Here is a 19,907-nt window from a genome sequence, read left to right as displayed (position 1 = left end):
TAGCTTTTTCTCTCTTTTTTCTCTGATTTTTTCGTTCTTCAGCTTTTGGGTATCCTTTAAATTGTTGTGGACTTTCGTATCTTGTGATTTTGTGTAGGTATTGTGTTTAAACTAACTGATGCTGAAACTAAGGAGTCTGATATTATATTTTCTTCAATGCATTTTGATGTTGATGGTTGATTCGGATCCATAAGTTTTTTGAAATCCGGATTTGATATTAGCAGGTGTCATCGATTTTTCAAATGCATAAGCAACACAGCCAGCGATATCAAAAATAGAAACAGATATCCCAGGGTACTCTAAAAGCCATGTTTCTACGGCAGTATTGTAGAATAATTTAAATGAAAAAAACACCGAGACATCTATTGGTTGCAGCTTGTTGGAAGTATGTGGCGGTAAGGTCAAAATGATCACTCCATTTTCCTTGGCTAGATTTATTCCTTCTATCGATGACTCTCGTGATTGTCAAAAATTAGGAGAGAAGGGTTTTCTTTTATGCTGGACGTATGTTTAATGAAGTGTCTTACAACGCTTGGAAGCAATTCACCAGTCATCCATCCAAAATCGGAAACCAATCCCAAAGTACCATGCGGTGCTCCATAAGTCATTCGAGGATTAAACTTTTTCGTGAAAACATCATGACTGGTGGTATTGTATTCCCGGATGCTGATATAATACAACAAGTGGTGACCAGTAAACCTCGTTCGGCGCTCGTGTAGGAAGTGGCCTGCTTGATCCCTCTCTGAGCAACAATCTTTTTCGGTTTTTGGACGGTTGTGGTGGCAATTTCATCTAAATTATAAATTCTTGTACCACTGTAAAAATTGTCCAAAAAAAATCCAATATTGTGTTTGTTGAATGATGTCGCTCTGGAGAGGCTACATCCTTCCGGCTAGCGAAGACTTAATTCTGCATGTCTGGACATAAATATAAGGAACCATTCGCGTCCAGCTTCCTTGTTTGTTTGTCAATTTTCCAGAATTTTACAATTATTAATAGTTGCCATTTCATAAGCCAGTTTTCTGATATTAATGACCGTTTGTCCGTAACACATTTTTGAGCAAGTTAATACGTAATCGGCTAGAGCTTTTTCTTGATTTTTAGAAAAAACTTTTCTACAAGCATAATTTGGAGCTATTTTAATCTCTTTGGTGGGATTCTGTTTTTGCCTTTTTACATATTCATAAACCGTTTGAAATTTTAAATTGTATCTTTCAGCTGCTTGTCTTAAACATATCTTCTCTTCGGTGACTGCTCTAACAGCAGCTCTCATGGATTGTTCATCAAATTGCCCTTTATCGCTTTTTCGCTGACGTCCTCAAGCCATTTTTCCTGAAACATAAATTAAATTTTTACAAAAACAATTACTTTTTCAACACTCTAAACAAGCGTTGTGTTCCACAATAAGACACTGTCTGATTGTGGAACAAACATGCTGTCTGAAGGTGGAACACAACCTACAATACAAAATTAAATTTAACTGTGACCTTCATACATAACCTACAAAAGTAAACTTGCTTATAAAATGTCGACAAAATAGCCCAAAATCTGATGTAAAGGTTGTTTTTGTAATACTAGTTTCAGAAGAAAAATTAGAGCATATAATATTATATCAACGATAGAAAAAACTTACCTTAAAAAACGATTTTTTAATAAAAAATGCACAAAACTAAGGAACAGCGTTCAAACTTTGTTTACCACATCGGCGTGTATAACCGCACTATCCGAACAAAAAACGTCAAACTTGCGGCGGGAATTTCGAAATTACATGCTTTGTCTGATTGTGGAACATTCTCCCCTACTCATTAGCTATCTAGCAAAATGCACTTTTTTATACATATAAGAAGAAAATTGCCAATTATTTTTGTTTTAAAGTAGTAAAGTTAGTAAAGTAGTCCACTTTATGTTAGGAATTTAGAAATATTCTGCGATTCGTGTACATGCTAAAATAAAGAATATACAATTACTCATTTTTTGGCATCATCTTATTTACACTAAAGGAAGATTTAATAAACTTAAAATCACTTTTCCAATACTGGGTCACCATCGTAATAAGAATTTTGGCCTCATAAAGAAAAAAACGGGGTTAAAGAAGTAGTTTATTCTTGCAGTGGAGTTAATAGATCTAAAGATACTTCGGTCATCCTCCACTAAATTTATTTTAAAAAATTTATTACGACTTGTTTCGGACATATAACATGTCCATCATCAGGGATAACAAATTAAGGGGTTTCGTCAATACATCTTATAGATCTAGTAAGTGCCTCAGACAAGGTTAAAACGAATTAAGAAACATGAGAATGGGACCACACATGAAATTAAAAAAACTTTAAAATTACATATTTACGACAATAGATTATTAATAATACAGCTATTGTTTTGTAAACAAGAACTGAGCTCAGTTCTAGTTAATAATTAAAATCAGAAAAGTAATTCTTAATGAGGATGACTATCGTGGTATCTTTAGTTACATATTGATTTAAAAAAACGGGGGTTGAAGTGCCTTACCAGTAGATAGATGTTATTAAAACGAATGCAAAGGTGCATTGTACGAGCAATCTTTACAAAGTTACAATCTTACTTTCAGATACTTTCTTAGCTGCATTAAGCATTCCTATATCAGCCTCCATTGCGCTTCAGGGTGCTATTGGAAATGACAACTAGGCACATTTAGGCACATTCAAGAGCCAAAGACAATCTTGAATCCTTTTGCTCCAAATATAGTATTTACCCTTTTCCTCTCGGTCTTGTGTATCAATAGTGTCATATAATTAATTGGTTCACAAGACTGATTCTAAAACCTTCTCTAGATTTTGATCTTATTCTCCAATTGCGTTATCGGCTATCCATACCTGAATATATAGAATGTAACAATGCAAATCCAGTAACAACAATACCTCTTTTAATTTAAGGACATCGAACTTAGAGGGATCAGTTCTGATAAATAATAAAGAGAGGAGTTTACGAAGATTTAGAAAGATGTCCTGTTACATCATGCAGGACGATTGTTTACAACCTCATCTTACCGTGCAAGAAGCAATGACAGTTTCAGCGAATCTCAAAATAGGAAAAAACGTGTCTAATTCAGAAAAAAAGGCTATTATTAATGAGGTGATGGAAATATTAGGTAAGAGATATTTTAATTCATTAAATGTGATTTAACTGACCTAAATTTTTGGTGTTAACTATTTTAGGACTTTCTGATTGTAAACACACACCATCTGTTTGTTTATCTGGCGGACAACGAAAAAGACTGTCGATAGCTTTAGAGTTAGTGAATAACCCTCCAGTAATGTTTTTTGATGAACCGACCAGTGGACTTGATAGTTCATCCTGCTTTCAGGTAAATCTTTTAAAATTTATTCAAGGTTATAACTAATGATAAAAAACTATTGATAATTTAAAATTAGGTGAGAATATATGATAATTTACTTTGAGTTAGATGACATTGGTTATATGAAAATAATATAACTTTGGAATGCAAAATGAAGCTTAGGCTTGACAAATATTTTCGTTAGTAAGAAACTCTTTAAGTATTGTTATTGACCCTCTTATTAAATGGTAGTCTAAGGATAAACTTAGAAAAATAGCCTTAGGAAGACCAGAAAAAATAAAATAATATTATCTTTATTCGAGGATTACTATTCAGGAAGTATCAAAAATATGAAATTTTAAGTTTTTTAACATTTCTAATAAATATATAAAAAGCCTAAACTGACGTAATTGCAGATAAAACGTCAACAATTTAGATAGCTTATAAAAACAAAGAAAGTAGACTTTCCTAAAAAACTTCTGTCAATTTTGTTTTAACAGATGGTTTCTAATTATAATATCCAATTATCATAATTTATTGTTTTAGTCTGTTCGCCAGGTAATTAAGGTTAATTCTTCACTAAAGCATATATTCTTAAGCATACTTTTATCAAAATTATCTGACCTTTCGAAGAATTTGAAATTTTTGGAGAAAAAAATGTAGGAAAAAAATTAGTTACAGAATGAGTAGAAATATTGGTTACTTCTGCGACCATTGGGATAGATAACGTTGGATCAATTGCAAACTGTTCTAATACCTCGATTTGGCATGCTTTATCTAAAAAACTTTAGCAACAAGCTATACCGCCTTTTTTGATGCAGCCGGTGATTTTAGTTTACGCAAAAAAAATATATTATAAATCATATTATTAGTTCGTAACAATATGTCGTGTCACCATTTCTTAGTTCTCAATAATTGCGTCCGCATAATTTACACTCAGCAAGGTCTTCCAGGTCAATTTTATACCTACGATGCCTTAGTTTTAATTCGTTTGTAAGGTAGCCACATGCCTATTGCACAAATAGGCTTCCCAATGAACCTATCGTGCTTTACCGAATATTACTAAAGGCGAATTAGCTTCGTAACTATAAGTATTGTCCAGATATTTAAGCGTATTTGGGTGCTCTCCGATGACGTGGTCTGTAGTTTGATCCTCCTTTCAACTCCAACAACACTCCGGGTTTTCCGCATTATCTAAGGTGTGAAGGTGGTATCTTAAGTGTTAGTGTCCAGTTAAAAGACCCGTCATTAGCCGGATTTCGCATTTTTTAAAACGCAGTAGTTGTTTAGTGAGACAGACAGAGGGCCAATCTACGTGTGCTCAGTCTGTCTCATGGCAAGCGCTTCCATCTATCTCCGGGGAGTCTCTCTTTCAAACAGACTTGATGCGGCAGCTACACGTTTTGCTATGCCGATTATAGGTTCGGGTTCTATCGAAAGTTTTGCACATTTTAGTCTAGCAAAAGAGCTTTCTGCCTCGTTACAACCCTTATCTGAACGACCAGGCATCTAGTAGCACTGCAGTATTTCTAGACTAGTTCTTCGAGAACCTTTATACACTCCAATGTAAGACTGGGGCTCACTTTTTAGGGGTAATAGCTATAATGACGGCTCTGCTGTCTACCTAAATATATACTTGTTGCCCACGTTTTTGTCTTAATGCCTTTTGATGCGTTGAAATGCTCTGGCGGGTCTATAAGCTCACCGATATTCGAAAAATTTCATATTCAAAAAAATTATTTTCCTTTAGCTATCATATACAATATTTTCTTAACTGTGATATGTCAAAATTTCTTACAGTTGAGAAATAAGCATTCATAACCGTAATTAATAATGCCAAAATAGACTCTGGATACACTCTTATTATGAAAGATATACTGGGTGACGCACGAAAAAGGGAAGACTTAATAAATTTTTTACTTTTCAAGATAAAGAAATTAAATTTGGTGTATCAATAGAAAAGTTATAAAAGCATCTTTTGACATATTCTGTTATTTTTCGTTACTTCCGATTTAACAGGAAGTGACACTATGTTCTTTATTTTAAATGGGATAATTGGTATTACGTATTATGATAAAAAACAATATTCTGAGAATAATGATACCGCATTTAATATTTTTTGTTTTATACTCATTGAAAAAAACCATTTCTTAAATTTCGATATAAGGTGCCATGAAGGCGTTGAAAGTTTTAATGTTTAATCAAGTAATCACGGAAACATAAAATTCATTGTATTTTATTACTTGAATCTTTTACTTATCTTGAACATGCCTATTTAAAATGTCCAAATCAGTATTTTTGGCATTTATTTAATTTTTTGAAATAGCATCTTATTATGAACAACCACTTTTGAAATGCAGTCTTTTAGAAATAAAATCAGTAAATATTTCAAATTTTCACTTGACAAGATGTCATATATTATGTATGTCAACTGAAAAATAATTGAAAAATAATTTTAAGAAATCAAAACATTTATTAATTAAATGTGTTTATGTAACTCTTTAAGTGTTTTCTTTTAAAGGGCTTATTCATTAATCGATTTAAAAATTAACCATATCAAATTATGCGGTAAAAAAAAATCTGCATTTCAAAAGTGGTTGTTCCCAATAATGTGGAATAAAGGAAAAATAAAGAAAACGATAAAATTACTGGTTTGGACATTTTAAATAAGCATGTAAAACACTTACAAGTCATAAAAGATTTGTGATTAAAACTTTCAACGCATTCATGGCTCCGTATTTTAAAATTTATAAAATTGATTTTTTTAACGAGTATTACACAGAAAGAAGCAAATGCAGTATCATTATTCTCAGAATACTATTTTCTATCGAAATACGTAATAATATACCGATAGGTATCGCAGTCTTTTTTTGTACCTATAAGATGCCGTAAAAAATATCAGTGATATAATTGCACCAAGTATTAGACTGCAAAGAATGACCGAATCGGTACTTCTCCACTATTGGTACTAATAAATTAAGGAAATTACACTTGGAGAAATCCAATATGAGAAATTTAACAATAGTGCAAAAAATAAAGGATCTAACACTTACAGATGAATTAGAAGTAAAAAACATCTTGGCTCAGCTTAAGTCTAATGTTGCCCCGGGTCATGATAATGTAACTGTATTTGATCTTAAAAACCTACAGAATGATATTCTTATAGTACCGTAAATGCGCCCAACTTGGAACATTTTTCAAGTTTAAACTGTAATTTTGTAAAAACAACTGCTATTCAGAAATGATAATAAATTGATTTCGGTTAGTCATGTTGCTTACATTAATTTGAGATATTAAAGATCTTAAAAAATAAACATTAAATGTACTAAAAAAAATAAAAAGTCGGTGTTCCAAGTCAGGTACCCAGTGGTCCCTGGATGGAATACCATTAATATTTCTCTAAATATCCAGCAGGGCCTCATTTAATGTAACTTGGTACATACAAAATTAAATAATTTATTTTACTAAAATAAACCTTAATTTAAAAGAAAAGGACAGATTGCTAAGAAAATATTTATTTCTTTATAATCTGCAAATCCAAAACTTAAATTTCTTAAAACAAAAATATTAACTTAAAAATAACGAGATCAACTTAGGAAACATTCTGAGAAAAAATCACATAGGTATTCTGAAATCTAAACTTCTAAAAATATACCTATTTATTTCAGGTCATAAATCTCCTTATTTGGGATAATAAAACTGTAGTGACCTCTTACTACAACAGGGGAATTGAGTTTCAACTTTATCATACCAATATCCACTATGGAAAAATCATCTATATCTGGAAAAACAAATGTATTTTCCGGACATTTTTTACCAACAAACCTTCTCATGAATTTACAATGAAACTGATCATAAGAGTTAAACTTTTCTTCAATTTTTCCCACATAGTGAGAACATTTAACGGCCTTGAACTCTACCAAAACAAAATTACCAGGGGCAAGGTGAGACTCATTAGGTGTCGAAGAATTCTCCTGCCTGACAATATCTTCTAAGATTTCGTAGTCTTCAGATGAGTCATAAACCAAAAAATCTGAGATTTGAATCTGAGCTACTACTGGTTTCATATCTCTTCTCATTCTTTCGTTTCAAGCCGCTGGTGCCTGGTTTAATCGCATCCTCCTTAAAATTCTGCGAAGTTGTATGAATCACGCTTTCAATCACGCTGTCTACTGAGTTAGGTGCTGTATTTTCTTGATTTTCAATATTACTAGCAGTAATACTTTTGCCGGGAGCTACGTCAAGGCGTTTTTTCTTATGAGTGCGGTCTTTAGCTTTGTTCGGATATCGCATATTTTCCAATAATTCCATAAAAGAAGAGTTCATTTTGTCGGATTGTTCTTGTGTAGGACTTTTTTTAACCCATGTAGGTAAACGCTTAAATACAGGATTGGGATCACATGGATAAATTCCACAAGCTCTAAAACCATTGATAAGATTCTGAGAAGAATCTTTCAAACCCTCTAGTGTTAACCTTAGTAGAGATGGAAACTGGTCCTTGGGGACACATCCCCAGTTTTTAATTTCCAAGAATCTAGTTGCTTTCTCCAAGAGACTTTTAGAGGGTGAAAAAAAGAAATATCTAATGGTTGATAAAGATGCGTGCTGTTGGCGGTAACAACACGAACCTAATGTTGTATTTTTCACATTTCTGTATTACAGAAAGGGAGAGGTGACTTGACAAATTATCTCCGATCATAACTTTGGGCTTGTCATCAAATTTTTTTACAAATGGAATCACAATAGAATAAAATCAATCTTCGAAGATTCTTGTGTCAAACCATCCGGATTTCGACCGATTGTATCTAGAGTCTTTAGGTCCATGATGAGTCCAAGTATCATACAGGTGCGCACTCTTGTAAACTACGTAAGGAGGAAATATGGTCCCGTCAGCAGTCCCGGCCATCATAACAGAGACAGAAGCTTTACTACTATCAATGCAGCGCTCCGGATGTTTTGAACCCCGTTTAACTATGAATAATTTTTTTCCGGGGTCGTCTGTAAAATTAGTCTCATCATAATTAAAGATATGACTTGGTTCTACCCCTTCCAGAGATTTTAATAATTCCGAAAAATATTCATTGATTATCTTTTCAGATACTTCAGAACGAGATCTTTTGACATTTTCTGCATTTCTTTCTGTTAAGTCCTTTCGATGTTCAAATAGAAATCTTTCCATCCATCTGCGACCAGGCATGTTATTTTTAAATCTCTTTTCTTTGACTCCTTTTTTGTCCATTCCTTTTTTGTCCAGTAATTTTGAACAACAATTTTTATATCGTAAACGGTGAAAGGAAACCCCCAACTACCTGCTATTTTTATCCCATGAACCAATTGATTCTCCTCTGCATCTGATAGAATCTTCTGGCCTCCGTATTTGCGAGTTGATAGACCTCTTTTTTTACGTGATAAGGCCCCTAGTGAAATACCAAATTGCTTTGAGGCTCTTAGTGTTTGGCCTTGTTCCATTGCCTCCAATACCCTTCGAAACTTAACTTAAAAATAGTACAATTGTAGATTCTAAATGTTGACATTTTACTTCTTTAATAATTGTTTTCCTACTTTTCAAGATTTTTATATTTATGAAATTCTGTAGGTTTCCAAGGACAACGCTCTATAAGAATAGAGCTAAAATATTTTTATTCTAAATAGCTATAGATTAACTATAATAATATACAGAGTTGTGCATGTATTTTAAATTTCGAATCGACGTATTATTATTAACAATTTCCTAATAACTAGAAAACCAGTCTTAATTATTTTGACATAGACACAACAGTAACAATAATGTAATTGTAATTGATTTTTTGGTACTTATTTATGCACTCACTAGTTGTTAATTCTACATATTTTTGTCAATATTTTAAATTATTTAAATAGGCAAGGTGTTTCAGTAAAAAATGGCTTTTTCTAAAAAGCATTAGTCGTAAGCAGAAAAAGTTCTGGTCATAGAGAAATTGTTAAAATTATTTTTAAATTACTGGAACGGCTGCTAGAGGGTCAAATTTTATAAATATAAGAAATTGATAAGAATTTTATCTAAAGAAAAAATAGACCATGGTGCGATTGATAGGTAATACCTCTTACACAGGCAAATTTTTGTAAAAATTTAATTTTCTTATCCAATATAAATGTGCGTCCTTTAGCGACGATTCTAAGAACTTAAAAACAGTTTTTTATGCTCATACGACCAATACTTTGCTTCAAGATACAGCTGAGAGTTATTTTTTAATGGGACACGTCATATTTTCATAACCTAGTTATGTTCCAATTTTATAAATAATTTTAACAGTCGAACCTTCTTAAAAATAATGATAATTATTTTTAAGAAGAACTCAATAATTCATAATTCTGATTACATTACTTTTTAATAAACTATACTTATTTTATGCTTTTTTAGTGTTTGTGTTTGCTAAAATCATTAGCCAGAGGAGGAAGGACAATAATTTGCACAATTCATCAGCCTTCTGCGCGATTATTTGAAATGTTTGACAACCTCTATATGCTGGCAGAAGGGCAATGTATATACAGAGGACCCGTTATGAATCTTGTACCATTTTTATCTGGAATGAATTTAAATTGTCCTAGTTATCACAATCCTGCCGATTATGGTAAGATATGTTTTTATACTTTTAAATATATATTCTAAGGTATTATATGAATTAAAAAATATATACAAAATGTAAAACTAGAGGCTCATTCTAAGCCGTATTACTTACCCTTTATATTCTTATAAACTCAGTTCCAAAAATATCACAATATACACATCTTTCTATATGCTGGGGTGGCATCAACAAGTTTTTTTCTTTATATTAGAAAAAAATGTTTATAATTAAATTTCAAAATTGGGGCTAAGGCATAAACATTTGACATCGCATCTAATTCCCAATTAAAGAAAAGAAATTAACATTATTTCTGATATATGAGTTTTATGGAATTTGTCACTATTTTAGTATCTAAGATCCTAATTTAAGAATCCCCAAAAGCATCTTATAGAAAGATGGTCAATTAAATATTTGGCTAAACTTGAACCACAAATTACTATAAATCAGATTTGGAACTTCGGTAAAAAATCAAATTGATTTCTGTAACCTCGAGTAAGTGATCTTAGATAAATCGCATGGATGACCTATTATGAAAATTTAAATTTGCTACTGGATTACTACTCTGCGTAAGAAAATCTATAATTACCAGTTTTTACTTTTTTAATATGTGTGATAATAACAGAGATGACTAAAAATGCTATTTTTCAAAATCACTCTGTAGTATAAAAACTAAAATAGCTATGGCAAATTTGATTAGGAACTTTAGTTTCATTAAAAAGTAGCACGGTATCATGAAAACCGCATCTCTGTATTTCTTTTCATAAGGGAGAAATAAACATACGAAAATGAGACATCCTGTATACTTAAACGCAACTCATCGAAACTGAGCAACGAATAAAGCATGCGAATAAATCAAAACACACGCACGCAGTCTATGCGAACGTAAACGGAATACTGATAATTCTCATATTTAACATGAAATCGCGTACTAAAATATGAGATTGCCTGGTAACTAATTATAGTGTAAACGTTCGGATTATTAAAACATAAAATATCGAAAGAAAAAATAGTTCTGTCTTTTATTTTAAATTACTTTTACTCTATTTTCGCTCCAACAATGGGTTTGAAAATTCAAAAGCTTTCCAAAGGTTTACTAATGCTATATAAGCAGTCAATTTATAATAATGAAAATTACTAAAAAGTTTTCAAAGTTTTCTGAATAAACAATATATTTTTATAATGATTTTTTTTTAGAATCATCATTTTATACTAATTTAAGTTATCTTTAAAGTTTATTCCAGTATTTGCCCCGCATTTTCTAACAACTAAGGTGATTTGGTTTTTACCGTCAAATTTTTTTACTTTTTTTGTTCTAAATATAATTAATGAAACGGGAAAAAAAAATGCTTCTCCATGGCCTCCGTCCACAAGTGTGTGACGTAGGCCAGAAGATCGCCAGTGGATCTAAGCTCTCGGAAGCCGTATTGATGATCGCTGATTAGTTCAGATGATTCCAGATATCTTAACAGTTGTTGGTTGACTGCTTTCTCCATAATCTTCGATATTACTGGAACTAGTGCAATCGGGCGGTAATTGGAGGGCATCGTCTTCTTACCCTTTTTGGGTACAGCTTGCACTCGAGCAGTTTTCCAGCTTGTTGGAAATTGGCCCTGCTTATACTTATACGCTACCTTTATGTCTGAGGGTATTTAGAGTCTAATATAAATAAGAAGAAATTGAGTGTGACCATTTAGTTCTAATTAAGTTCTTTGCGGGTTAACTTAAGTGTCTATTGTTGTGAGCAACTGATTTAAGTAATTTTTTTTGTGGTGCTATAGTGCAAAAATGTGGCAACCAAGGGCGGTTATTGATAGTGGGCCATCCTGTAGTAACCCTTTTAGAAGAAAGCATTCAAGCTCCGATGCTACAGAAATAATAAACAATGTTTACCAATATTTACTATCAAGAGATTTTAACTCTGGCGAGGTTGCAGCTGAGACGTGTGCTTTAAAAAACGCCTTTGTCTTCAGTTAAGGATATAATAAGGAAATCCGCAATTTCCAGGAGAAATCGAAGCGATTCCGGCTCCTTGAAATGTGTGGATGAGAGTGATTTGGATCTATTAAGAAGAAAATTTTATCAGATAACTTAAGAATAATCAATACTGTGGTTACCCTAAGAAACAGACTAATTAAAGACGAAACAAATATTTCTTGCGGCATGTCTAGCTTAAGATACATTTTGGTTAAAATGGGTTTTAAGTATAAGACAATTAATAAATGCCAAACAATAATGCAGTCTCAACAAATACGGGAACGGCGTGGTAAATATTCAACGGCTGTAAGACAATAGGAATGAAAATCGACCAATAATTTACCTTGACGAAACTTAGTTCGACACTCATAATACTGCACAAAAAGGATGGAATGACTCCTCAAAAAAAATTGAACACCAACGCACCCTCAAATAAAGGAAAGAGGATAACAATTATTCATGCAGGCTCAGAAAGTGGCCTTGTTCCAAACAGTCTATTACTTTCTGCTAAAAATATATAAGATTCTTCCCTGGATTACCCCCAAGATATTCCCAACTTTTTAAAAATTGGTTTGAATATCGGCGTCTTAAAAATATTCCAAAAAATAGTGTTATTGTTATAGATAATGCTAGTTACCATAGTTATCAAGTAGTCAAGTTACCTTGTTCTAATAGTACTAAAGAAAATCAAAATTTTATGGTAGACAAAAACATATATACAAGAGACGTACAAAAAACGAGAACTTTTAGAAGTACTAACAGTTTTTAAAATAAATAAAGAGTATGTGTGTGAAAAAATCGCAATGGAAAATGGGCATACAGTGTTGCGTATCCCTCCATCTTATTTTGTTTTTAATCCCATTGAACTTATATGGCATCAAGTAAAATCAAATATTTGAAGAAATAACACTTAAAGCCAACATTAAACATTAACACTCCAACATTAAATGCATTTGTTGCACGACATGTTTTAAATGTAGAAAATTCTTACGCGTCTATAAATACCAATGTTCAGTCCTTAATAATAAGTTTAGAAAATCATAGTGACAGTGAAACAGAATTAAATTTAGAATAAGGTAGAATAAGTTTTTAAACACTGTTTGAATTTATAACAAATAATTGTATTTTGTATTCTATCATATGCTCATATTTTATTATTAATTTTATTTATCCTTATATACTTTTATAAATAAATATTATTTAACTATCTGGTTTTACTAATTTTGCCTTACCTTGGAGAAGAAAATAAGCAATGTTATTAAAATATTAATATATATATGTGTGTATTTTATTAACCTTTTCTAATAAAATACTATTCTTTAATTAATTAGTAAGTTTCATTAAGAATAATTCTCTTAGTTACTTCTCTCTGTTCTCTTTATTACTTCTTAAAAACGTTGGGCCTTGCACAACTGGGCTTAATAGTCTAATTAATTTATCGTAGTATGAGTCAACGGTATATCTTTGAGTGTACTATACATTGTATAAAATAAAATCTATGATTTTAAACTATACTTATATGTAACCTAAATCATTAATTGATATAAAATCGACAAGGTTTATTGCACCCTTCAAATTAGCCAACAGGCAGCCCATAGTAACCATAAATATATGTCGCAAGCACCAAATAAGTAACTTGGAATGTCCCATTTGACGTTAAAATGTGGCACGCGATCACGCTACACGATATATTCATTTATCTGGAAAATCCGGAGTAAGGCAATAATGACGCTGCTGTTTTATTTGTGGACCTTTATCAGTGTGAACGAAGCCTCGCTATTACGAAATCAAAATGAAACGGCGAAACTTTCGAATAACAATAAGGATCAAGGTCTATATTTAGTTTCTTGTATTCCTCGATCGATACCGGACGTAGTTATGAAATAGAGTTTTTATTTTTGTGGCTATATAATGAAATGTTTGAAATAACCCTTACCATTTATATTTTTGTTTAAGTATATTGGAAACAGTTAAATCTGAGGATTTATCTGTTTGGATCTGTAGAAAAGTATTTAAAACAATCTGTCACATGTGTGATAGGGACCCTAGTGCCTAGTAGATAACTCAATTTTTAATTAAACATTTAAATATTTATTAAGTTTAATATTATTAATCAATATTGGTTTAGAAATATACCGTCTGTCTTAAAATGGAGATTTAAAAAACTTTTTTGACCTGTATAAAGTCACACTCACAATCTATTGGTAAAACGATCAAGATAAGTTAATAAATAATAGATGAAGAAAGAAGAAATAGAAGGAGACAACATTATTTAGGCATTTCTAGATTTGGCGAGAGCATTCGACACAGTTGATTGCAAAGAAAAGATTTTCATTTAACCTTATGCTATATATGATAGATAGAACCCAATGCGTTGATATTGATAATTATAGTCCAGAAGTTTTTGTAGAGAGTGTCTTCAGGGAACTTTTGGGATCTCTTCTACTTAATCCCTATTAACAAATAATCAAATAATTTTTTTAAATTATTAATTTTATAAATAAATTTATTAATAATTTTTTATGGAAAGTAATGGCCCTGTACTGATACCTTATTAGAAAATATAATGGCCAAATAAAGGCAGAAGACGCTGGTAAAGCATTGGGAAGTTCACAAAGACTAGCAGGCGAAACCAGCACTAGCCATAGACAGTTTTTTCACTGGGCCATCATTAATGGACCTTCATACTTTTACATTAGTCCTTTGGCTTCCAAAATTATTGAAGCTTCTGCTTTTTTTTTTTTTCTGCCTTCTTAGTGAGCAAACCTGTTTCTGAAGCATTTCTTGATACTATCTTTTGTACTAATAATAAGTTGATCAATTATGTCACAGAATGGATTTTTTTACTGTTCTCAAAAAAGAAATATATTAAAAAAGATAAAAATATTCTTAAATCATGAAAACTAAAGCAAATAAAATCTGAAAGCAATATTTCTGGCAGATGAATATCAGAAGGAAAAGTAACCCACCTTTTTACATGCTCCATGTCTCATTTATTATAAAAATTATCACTTTCTCTAAATGATGGCTTTATTATATTTCATGGAATAAATGATTTTAGTTTGAGAATTGCCGGGTCGATTACTTAGGCTATTTGGCATAACTTATGCTAGTTTTTAGAATATTTTTTTAAATATTGCATCTGAAACTGATAAAAGCTACTTCATAATTTTATGGTAATCATAGATAGTGGGTGGCCCTTGCAATAACAACGTAATTCTTTATAGTGAAGGCTCATTACCAAAAACATGATGGCAATATTAAATGATCATATAATAGTGGCTAAAGGTTAATGGGCCATTATTTCCAATAGTTATTTGCCATTATATTGGTCAATAAGTGTTTACTGTGCGCAGTAGATTACTGAAATTTTTATGGCCTTACTAAATTATTCAAAAATTGTATATTAAGTCAATTGGGTTAGTACTATTGAAAAGTTACCATCATTTGCGTAACATTTTTATCACTAGGCCATAATTTTTGCCCCGTTGCTGGGTTTAGTGGTTCCTTTGTTTTGCATATTATTTAGTCCTAATCTACGAAAGTACATTTTTTTTACGGAATAGCACAAAAAAGCAAACCCTATGGTACACGCGTATTACGAGTGCCCGTGCTACAAAGATAAGTGAATATTTTTCTTAATACAAGACGTGCTTTGAGGGTTGACCAGACTTGCACTTTTCCATAAAAATAAGTCCCAATATAGAGACGTTCTAGGCGCCTGCAGATGCACTCGATATTTATTAGTTGCATCTACCTATCGAGTAAATCTTGCATGTATAGCTCTTGGTCTTATCTCTTAGTCTTCTCTCTAGCCTATGAGCCTTGCTCATAGGCTAGTTCGGATGAGCATTTATCGTCATGGTTTCAATAAAATAGAGTCAGATTTGTCACTTTCTTTTTACAAGCCAAACTGTCCAAGCCTCTAGTTAGCTCTGGATCTTCTATAAGACGTAAAGCCCTCTTCTAGATCAAGCACCTTCAAAGTGTATTTGGGTGCATATTTCAGAGCAACACAAGACATGAATGAATCTGAACCTTGTCAAACATTAAAAGCTGCTGGGGTATATACAGCCTTTTCGTTTGAAAAAAAACCCTAAGTTTTTGAGTGCCGCTTTAGCTATTCCCCTACGTGATTATACCAATACATATTGCTTCTAACCTCCATACCTCACTAGCGAAGTAACAAAGACAGCGGCAAAGTAAGCCCGAACATAGTAAGGTGGGAAGTATCACAGGCAGCCTTCTTTGTAAATAGAGCCTGAGTCTAGCTGCATGAAATTCAATCAGATTGCACTCACCTCACTCTAAAATGATGTTAAGGTCGACATTATTAGTTGTTACCTGGCGATGCCTATCGCACTGGGTATCGGCTGCAGTCATCTGGTTTAGCGACCTAAAGGAAGACACTAATGTACTGTCATCAGCAGAGCTATAAATTGGATTAAAAGTCTTGTCGAGAAGATCGTTGATATATAATAGGAAGAAGGTGGGAGACAAAATACATCCCTGAGGGACACCAACGTTAATTTGAAACTTCTGCAAAATGTGTTCATCAACGACAACATGGATGGATCGGTTCTTGAGAAAGCTCCCAAGCCAAGCAACCAGAGTTGGTGGCAAATCATAAAAGTACATTTTATTTAAGAGGTGTCCATACTAGATCCTATTGAATGCCTTTAAAATATTCAGAGCAATTGTACGAGATTCACCACATTTCTCGATAGCTTCGGTCCAAATATGCGTGACATGACCAATTGATCCCCAGTAGATTTGTGTCTTCGAAAACCATACTGACGGTTGCTAACAATGTTAGTGGACTCCAGGTATTTCGAAACATGCTGGTTTAGATACTTCTTTTTATAATTTGTTTTAATCATGGCGAATGTTAGTAGTGTAAATAATCATCGTAAGCTTAAATCTAATACTGTTGAGATGGTTGGTTTTATCCGAAAGTTTATTCCTTATTTTTTACCCCAACTTAATTTTGTTATAAAGCAATCTTTGTCTCAAGAAAAATTTGCAAGACTATCGGAAATTGCGTTTTGCCAATCGCTAAAATAAATAATTCTTCTAATTTGTCTTTTTTTAGGCCTATATTCTTCCATGCCTTTACAAATTACTTGGCAAAATTATAGTTAAGCAAATAATAACGTATAGTATAGAGACCTGTATACAGCTGTATATAGCTGTAACTATAATACGAATTATTCAATCAGGCTTTATATCACTACACAACAGCGCTAGCTAAACTGAATGATGATATTATGACCCCTTGTGACCAGGATAACCAAACATGCTTGCATTTTCTTGATTACTGTGAAGCATTTGATACTGTTAATCATGAGTTAAGATTTACAGCTTTATTACAGTTTTTCATATCAAACTGCTGATTTAGCTAAAACCTATACTAATCAAGATGCTGATATCATATCTAGAATCTCTTTATGTCACTTCTTAGTAATAAATCCCAAAAAAGCACGATTTTTGATTTTTGACAAATTTGCTGCTGAGCTCTCGTGATCTTAACATTGGTAGTAGCAGAATTATGGTCACAGACTGCTACAAGAATCTGTGTGTTATTTTTATAGGGACTTAAGTTTTAAAAAATATCCCACTTAGCAATAAACCTGCAATATACTATTAGTATATACATTGTATATCGTGTCAGAAATATAGAAAAATAAAATCCAACTTTTAAAAAAAATAACTATTTTAATTACAATTTAAGATTTTAAAATAAAATGAACAAAAGCAAACAAAATATAAAAGTTACCGGGATCCACTTAAACTTTCCATAGTCAAAGCCAATCTGTCTTTCCCTTCAATGCCCGCGTGTATTTCCTTTTCCCAAATTATGCTGAGATCGATATTCCCTTTCATAATATACCGTTGAGCTGGACCACGATGACGACGGTACCAAGCCAGGCTATATGCACGTGATCCGAGACGTGATCCTTATTCGGCATATTTCTTACACGGCCTTTCCTGACTATGGCGTGTCCTCACGCCTAAAATTCATTTTGATCCAAGTCGACTTTGCTAAGAAAAAGAAATACGTATAAGCATTAAAATAAAACAGGCATTAAAGAAAACAAAATTTTATAAAAACAAACTGAGAAAATCAACAGCTTAGCAGTCATGGGGTCGAACATCCCGTGAAACCTAATACCTAAGAAAACATTAAATTTGGGTAACACGATGTATGCATACACAGGGTTGAGTATTTAAAAAAAAATAAATGGGGTAAAACAAAGGCCATTACCAAATATTAAAACGTTAGGTACTTAAATATAATAATAACAAAAGAATACTAGCGCTAGTATGTTAAAGGCGCACCAGGGAAGACCAAAAGTAACCAGGAATTTTAACCACCTGCCTTTGGCCCACCTGAACCGGGGAGCCAAAAGTACCAGGAATTACAATAATTACACCTGCAGATGGCCCCCCACAGAGCTCTGCAACCGCGCCAATACCTACTCTAAGATTCAATACCGAATCTTATCCAGGGTTTCATATTTTCCAACCCTGCCACGCCCTTATACGGAATGCGTGATCGTAGAGCTCCAGGTATGTCGGTCACTTCATACCGATCGTGCTCCAGGACTTTGCTGATCCTGTAAGGTCCTCGCCACTTGGGCAAGAGTTTCCTGCTGGTCCCAGTATTTGGAGACGCTGTAAGTCGCAACAGCACTAAATCACCCTCCACATACTGATGTCCAGGAATCCTCTTGGAGTCAAATCGGCGTTTTTGCTCAGTCTGATGATTCTCGGCGAGTCTTAACATTTCCGCTCGGATAGCTGTCACATCCAGTGGTTCCTCTTCAACTGATAAAATCTTGGTACCTGAAACTCGAAAACCCATTAGAGCCTCGCTCGGTGATACGCCAATTGCTTTATTAAGGGTGCTATTTAAACCCAGCTGTAAATCGGTAATGTTGTCATCCCAGTCGTTATTATTTTTATTACCCCCCATTGACGCTAAAGAATCGGTTATTACACGGTTGTACCGTTCAACTTGGCGGTTTTCCCTAGGTAAAGCGATGACATTTAAATGATGTTGAGAAATTCAGCAATAATGTTGTTATTAATGGAAATGTTACTTATTCCACCTCTTTGGCTTACCAATAACCTGTCAATTCCAGCCCCTACGGTCTCACCCATTTTCGAGATGCTTTCAGCCAAAGTACTCGAAGATGTTCCAGATGAGAAGTACCTTCTAGGGCTGCTCCTAGAGCGGTGATGTCTATCATGCTGCTGAGGCTGACCGTCTCTTCGAGAACGCCTTTCGCGAGCCACCCTATCGTCTTCCACCCTCGACCCAACGCCATCTCTACTAGAAGAGCGGCTTGAGCCTTGACGACGATGACATACCAGGGCTCTTTCGTCACGCCGAGATTCGCGTTCTCGATATTCGCAGCGCTCATAGTCTTCCTCGTAACGCGGCATTTTCACACACAAAGTTTTTTTTTTTTTTTAGTTTTTAAATAAACTAACACGGCGCGCAAGCGTATAATCCCACTTCTGATGTCAGTAATATAAAAAAATAAAACCCAACTTTTAAAAAAAAATAACTATTTTAATTACAATTTAAGATTTAAAAATAAAATCAACAAAAGCAAACAAAATATAAAAGTCACCGGGATCGACTTAAACTTTCCATAGTCAAAGCCAATCTGTCTTTTCCTTCAATACCCGCGTGTATTTCCTTTTTCCAAATTATGCTGAGATCGATATTCCCTTTCATAATATACCGTTGACCTGGTCCACGATGACGACGGTACCAGGCCAGATATACCAGTACCACTATATGCACGTGATCCGAGACGTGATCCTTATTCGGCATATTTCTTACAATCGTGAATATACTAGGTATTTAAAGTATATCCAATTCTATCTGTTCTATGGATGTCCCATAAACATCTATTATATTCTATCTGTTACGTGTATCTTTATAGATTATTATACAAATACATTTTTAATAATGGTATCAGGATACATATATATATGCTCTA

General features: G+C 33.1%; 1 protein-coding gene across 5 annotated transcripts in view; it reads left to right on the top strand.

The window, feature by feature from the left end:
• The window catches only part of LOC126744686 (ATP-binding cassette sub-family G member 4), a 216,363-nt gene that overhangs the window by 170,782 nt on the left and 25,674 nt on the right, over positions 1-19,907 (top strand). For all 5 annotated transcript variants that reach the window (XM_050452196.1, XM_050452200.1, XM_050452199.1 and 2 more), the window contains 3 exons: positions 2,913-3,127; positions 3,195-3,343; positions 9,714-9,924. In XM_050452196.1, coding sequence (XP_050308153.1) covers positions 2,913-3,127; positions 3,195-3,343; positions 9,714-9,924 — 575 coding nt within the window. The remainder of the gene's footprint in view (positions 1-2,912; positions 3,128-3,194; positions 3,344-9,713; positions 9,925-19,907) is intronic.

The sequence above is a fragment of the Anthonomus grandis genome, chromosome 14 (genome assembly GCF_022605725.1).
Source record: "Anthonomus grandis grandis chromosome 14, icAntGran1.3, whole genome shotgun sequence".
NCBI lineage: Eukaryota > Metazoa > Arthropoda > Insecta > Coleoptera > Curculionidae > Anthonomus > Anthonomus grandis.
Note: the sequence above shows the minus strand (reverse complement) of the source record. Positions and strands in the feature narration are given on the sequence as shown.